General features: G+C 57.7%; 1 protein-coding gene across 1 annotated transcript in view; it reads right to left on the reverse strand.

Annotated features, from left to right (window-relative positions):
• Positions 1-3,609: 3,609 nt before the first annotated feature.
• The window catches only part of LOC112397899 (U4/U6 small nuclear ribonucleoprotein Prp31-like), a 5,502-nt gene continuing 3,232 nt past the window's right edge, over positions 3,610-5,879 (reverse strand). Inside the window, exons 2-4 of the mRNA XM_024742200.1 lie at positions 5,366-5,524; positions 5,169-5,267; positions 3,610-4,018 (exon numbers count right to left, since the gene is read on the reverse strand). Coding sequence (XP_024597968.1) covers positions 3,893-4,018; positions 5,169-5,267; positions 5,366-5,524 — 384 coding nt within the window. The 3' untranslated portion in view covers positions 3,610-3,892. The remainder of the gene's footprint in view (positions 4,019-5,168; positions 5,268-5,365; positions 5,525-5,879) is intronic.

Consider the following 5,879-nt stretch of genomic DNA (forward strand, 5'->3'; position numbering starts at 1 on the left):
CGGGGCTCAAGGGAGGCCGCGGCGTCTGCCGATGGCTCCGCGGAAGCTGACCGGGCCCGGTCCAAGATGGCGGCGGCGGAGGAGGCCTCCCCTCCTCTCTTCTCGTCTCTGGCGCCGACCCGCCCCCGAGCCCCGAATATAGGCCCGTCATTGCTCCGGGCGCACGTCGCTCTTGCCCCTCGGACGCGCTCTATTGGTTCTTGGCGGGGATGCGGCCGGCCCCCTCTCTCCGATTGGGCAATCTCTCCAAGGCGCGGCGTTCGATTGGCCTCCTGCGCGGGCTGCTAGGATTGGCTCAGGTTTTCTTCCCCGCTCCTCCGCCTCCTCCCGCCTCGGGGCACAACACGCCAGCGCGAGGACTCGTGCGTCAATCCAGAGACCTGTGTCGTGCTGATTGGATACACCCGCCCCCTTCTCTTAAGCCAATTGGTCGGAGGGAGGAGCTAGGCTGATCAGGGGCGGGAAGTCGTCCGTCAAGTTTGGAGCCGTTTTCAATTGGCCGTGGGGGGACATTCTGCCCTGAAGTCATTGGCTGGTCCAGGAAGTGGGTGGGGAAAGCGGAGGAAGGCATGGAGAGTGGGCGATAGAGGCCGCGTACCTAATGGGAGAAAGACAGGTGCCTTCAAAGCGGGGGCCGGGCTGAAGTCATCTGCCAATGAAGACAGCCCCTGGGCTGGTAGGGAGGAGCCGGGAAAGAGGGTCCACCCCTCTTCTTCGTTGGCCGTGTTATCGTTCCTCCCAGAGTGTCCAATAGTTTGGCGAGTGGGCGGTAACCGCTCCTAAGGCGTGTGAAACGGGGCGTAGCAGGCAGGCTTGGAACCTGGGAGCATCCTTCCACCTCCCTTGGGTCCTGGCCGGGCAGGCCGGTCCCTGTCTGTGAGCTGCACAGTCTTCAAGTGCCTGTATTTGGCATATCTTTGAGACACAGAGGAAGGGAGAAAAGGAAGGAAGCGGGAGACGATGCCCCAAGTCACTGGCATCACGCATAGCTGAATTGGTTGGGAAGCGCCATGGAGGCATGGAGTATTTGTCCTGCTTCTGTGCGGTTACATGACCGTGGGACAGTAATTCTCCTCTGCACCTCCATTTCCCTGGTGTTGTGAGGACGCCGCAGAAGGTACAGATGAGAGTCCCTGTTCCCCTCCCACGGCTGCCTCCTAACACCTACTGGTCCTTCAGATCTCAGCTCAGTGGTCTTTTCTAGCGGGAAAACTTCCCTGACCTCCCGTGCTGAGTGCTCACGTGAGCCCTGTTCATTCGGATTTACTTTTGCACGTATACTGTCATTTTCTTAATTATTTGAATCTCCCCCTCCGGATTTTTGCATCCCCAGCGCTTAGCAGCAAGAAGCACTCAGTAACCGTTTTGCTGAATGAGTACCTGGATGAGCACGGGTAATGACTTGTGGTTAAAACTTGCTAGGCACTGGTGCTCTGGCAAACCAGGAGGCATTTGCCCTGGGTCACACAGTCAAGATGAAGTCATTTCTGCCCATCTCCTCTAGGTGGAGGAAAGTAAGATAAATCCAAGGGAAATGCAAGTGAGAACTGCATCAGAATCGCCTGTGGCAAGGCAGGCAATGCTTGTAAAAACGCAGTGCTCTTAGGCCCACACATATCTGGGAAGTGAAGCCTAGGGATCTGTATTTTTACAAACTTCCTGGGTGATCATTAGAGGTCTTTTGTTTTTTTAAAATATTTATTTGGTTGCGCCAGGTCTTAGTTGCGGCAGGCGGTCTCCTTAGTTGCGGCTCGCCAGCTGCTGAGTTGTGGCATGTGAACTCTTAGTTGTGGCATGCACATGGGATCTAGTTCCCTGACAAGGGATCGAACTCAGGCCCCCTGCATTGGGAGTGTGGAGTCTTAACCACTGCACCACCAGGGAAGTCCCTCGTTAGAGTTTAAGAAATATTGATCCAGAAGACCCTTGTTATTTAAAGTATGGTCCCTGTTGTAAATCAACTATACTTCACCTAAAACAAACAAACAAACAAAAACAACAAAGTGTGGTCCCTGGATGGAGCAGGGCCTTTGAGGTTTCTCAGGAATCACCTGGGGATTTGTCAAATGCAGATTCTGACTCAGGAGGTCCCAGATCCTGCTTTTCTAACAGATTACCAGGCAGTGCTGCCAGTCCACACTTTGAGTAGCAAGGGTCCAGAGCAGTGGTTCTCAAATTTGACTGCATGTAAGAATCACATGGGGGCTTAAAAAAAAATCCAGATACCCAGGCCTTGCCCTAGACTGATTAAATCAGGGTTTCTCAGGATGGGAACCAGACATTAGTAATGCAAATTCCTGAGATGATTCCAACATGCCATTAATCTGATAAGAGGATTTTCTAGAGCAGTGGTTGTCAAAGTGTGGTCCCTGCATCAGCAGCATAAACACCACCTGCGAAGCTGTTAGAAAGTCACATTTTTGAGCCCCACCGTAGACCAACTGAATCGGAAACCTGGGCCCTGTAACCCGTTTTAACAGTCCTTCCAGGCAATTCTGAGGCATATGAAACTTGGAGAAACTCTAAGAGTATTCGGGACTGCAGGGCCAGGTGACTCAGATTCCTTCTTGAGATTCTTCACACCTCCTTGCCCCCTCCACTGTTCGATTCAGTCTGGCCAGGGGAGATGGGGACTCTGAAGAGTTTTGGACAGATGGCCCTTCCCTGGCACGCCCAGAGACAGAGATCAGCAAAGGTCATCACTTTTAAGCAAGGCTGATCTAAAGTTCAGGGATAAATCTGGGGAAACAGTTATGTGACCTGGAGTAATCTGGCCTTTGGAAAGAACCTCCCCGGTGTGCAGACTCTTTCATGTGAGGGAGGGGAGAGATTCAGAGAGGGCCTCTGAGGTCCAGAGACAGAGCCCTGGGCTGAGGGAGGGACTGGGGACCGGAGACACACACAGAGCCCCTAGTGGTGATGGGGGAGTCCCAGAGAGAGGAACAGAAAGAGAGAGATCTCAGATAGGACCCAGTGAGCCAGAAAGAGACCCCGTAGCATCACTCCCCCGAGGCTGGTCCTCCTGGGTAATTAAGAGAAGTGCTGACCGTTCAGGTAAGTGAGCAGCTGTGAAGCCCATCTCCCAGCGTGGGAGCTGGCGGCACGGCGCTCTCTTTACCAGGCAGGAACTTTCATAGCACTGAGTCCCTGCCAGGGCTGGGCACCTGTCTGCTCCACCCTGCCGGGGCTTGGCACACCAGGGTGGGAGGGGGAGTCGTCAGCAAACACTGGACAGAATAACAAAAGTGCCCGGTTGTGGGGCCCTGACGGTGAGCCCAGTGCTAAGTGCTTCCTGGGCATCTTTTACGTCCTCACAGGTGCGCCTGGTGGTTGAAGTGTGGAGGCTTGGAAGGCGGCAGAGGCCAACTGCATGAGATGCCACGACCACCCAGGGCGGCCTGCATTGAAAGCTGGGGCGTCAGAATGCCCGGGGTTCTCTAAGGGGCCTGGAGATGGAGAGGGCTCTTCTCTTCCCGGGACTGCACGATGAGGAAGTGACAGACCCGGGGTTGGATCCAGATTCCAGGGAGCCCAAGCTCTGTCCCCCCAAACCCCGTAGCTCCTCAAATCACCCGTGTGTTCGACAAACGATCACTCGCCAAGGACAGATCCTGATAACGTGCTTTTAATTGCACTTATTCCAAAGGTATTTCCCTTCCCGGTTAAAATAAAAAAGACGCGTGATGAAGGCTGGCTGTGTGTGTGAGCGGGGCGGCGATCTCTGTGCTCCGGGGCCGGGCCTCCTCCCATGCCTCGCCGGACAGTCCCAGCACCGGCCGGCACGGGGCGGCTCTCCTCGCCGGAACCTCCCAGCCCCATCCTGACCCCGCTCCCTTCAGAGAGGTGGGGCCTCTGTGTCCCTTCCGCGGGAGAAGGCCCAGGGCACCGCCCCTCAGGTGGACACGATGCCGCTCTTCTCACCCTTGACCTTGAGGAACTCGGCCATGCTGGAGAAATACTTCTGGTTGGCCTCAGCCACCTTCTTCTCCGCTGCTTGTGGGTTCACAATCTCCAGGCCCTGGGCAGGTGAGGGAGATGGGATGGGGTGGGGAGACGGGCCTGGGCCCTAACAATGCCCCCCACCCAGCTCCCCCAGCTCCCAGTGAAGGAATCATGAAATGTCAGGGGCCCACAGGCCCTTCCCAGTGGTCCTTGGGCTCTGGGCAAACATGTGGACAGTTTGCCAGCCCCCAAATCTCCCCCACCTTGGGAGATTCTGACTCTGTGGGCCGGGGGGTGGGGGAAGAGGGGAGGATCTGGGCATCTGAATTTTTAGCAGGTTCCCCAGGAGACTTTAAAAACACCACCATCGGAGAACAGCTGGTCCTATTCGGTTCCTGAATAAGGAAACTGAGTGCCAGAAGTAAGTGGCTTGCCTGCAGTCCCAGCACAAATTGCACCAGCCCCACCGAGGATTTAACGACCAGCTCCGGGGACCCGACGCGTGGCAGGCATCGTTGTGAATGTTTTACACACGGTGACTCTCATCTTCTCGCTGAGGCCTCCCCTGGAGGCTCCCCATCTCCCTTAGTCCTTTCAGTCTCCAGCACTTTCCACCTTCCAATACACTATGTATCTTAGTTATCTGTCCCCCTGCCACCCCCTAAGCTCTGGGAGGGCAAAACTTCCTGTCTCTGTTTTGTGGCTTTGTCCCGGCACATGCAACAGCGCTCGGAATTTAGCAGGCATTCAGCAGACACCTGCTGATGGAGGGAATGAGCTGGTACTCCTCAGATCCCAAGGGCCACACCAGCGCTATTTGGTGGGTGAATGAACCGAGGCACGGACCCGACAGGTGAGTGACCTGCCCTGGCTCCATCCTGTGCTCTGGTGGTTGGCTGGGGTCCTGACTGCCCAGCCCACGTACCTAGGACCTTTCCTGTGCGGGGCCCTGAGGTGGCCCCAGCCACCCGGCTCTTGGAAGGTGGGGACCCAGAGCCTCAGGGAGGGACTGAGCCTGCTCGAGGTCATAGAGACCAACTGGTCCCTGGCAACTTCACCGAGTGCAGGGAACCCAGATGCGCCCTTCAAGGGCTTCATCGGTGCCTACTCCCCCCATGGCGGCCCCGAGAGGGGCCCTGTCGCGTGCTCATCGCGCAGGCGAGGCAGCTGGAGCCCAGGAGGGGAAGGGGTTTTCCCTGGGCCTCCTGACCCCGGGGGGCCGGTACCTGGAGCGGGGTGAAGGCCACGCTGGAAGCAGTCCCCGAGGAGCGGTCGCGGATGGTGGACTTGCCGCCGTACACCACGCTCTGCTTCTGCAGGGTCCGCTGTGGGGAGGGCCGGGGAGGTGCAGACTGTGGCTGGGGCCCAGCGCCCAAGCCCGCAGCCCCTCACCCTCAGTCCCCGCCACAGCCCGCGGCCGTACCTGCAGCGTCTTGGAGATCCGGGCTTTGGTGGCCTCGTTCACCTGTGTCTGCCGCACCCGCCCGCTGCCCGACTTGCCCAGGTGGCCCAGGCTGAAGCCCAGGTCCTCCTGGTAGGCGTCCTCCTCGATCTGGTGGGAGGGGAAGGCGTCGGGTGCCAGCTGCCTCCTCAGTCAGCTAGAGGCCCAGGCACCCACCCCATCGGCCGGCCCTATTCAGGCGCCTACTGGGCCCCGAGTGCAGTGAGCCTTGCTGGGGCCCCAGCAAGGAAGTCAGGTCCCGTTACTGCTCCCTGAGCTCACAGCTGAGAGGGGCCGTGCGCGTGCGCGTGTGTGGTGTGAGAACTGAACTGGGTTTCCCTGATGAAAGGGCATCTGAGCTAGTTCCTGCAGGATCAGCTGAGAGGGGCCGTGCGCATGCGTGTGCGTGTGCGTGGTGTGAGAACTGAACTGGGTTTCCCTGATGAAAGGGCATCTGAGCTAGTTCCTGCAGCATCAGCTGAGAGGGGCCGTGCGC

The sequence above is a fragment of the Neophocaena asiaeorientalis genome, unplaced genomic scaffold, assembly GCF_003031525.2.
Source record: "Neophocaena asiaeorientalis asiaeorientalis breed wild unplaced genomic scaffold, Neophocaena_asiaeorientalis_V1.1 scaffold614, whole genome shotgun sequence".
NCBI classification, from domain to species: domain Eukaryota; kingdom Metazoa; phylum Chordata; class Mammalia; order Artiodactyla; family Phocoenidae; genus Neophocaena; species Neophocaena asiaeorientalis.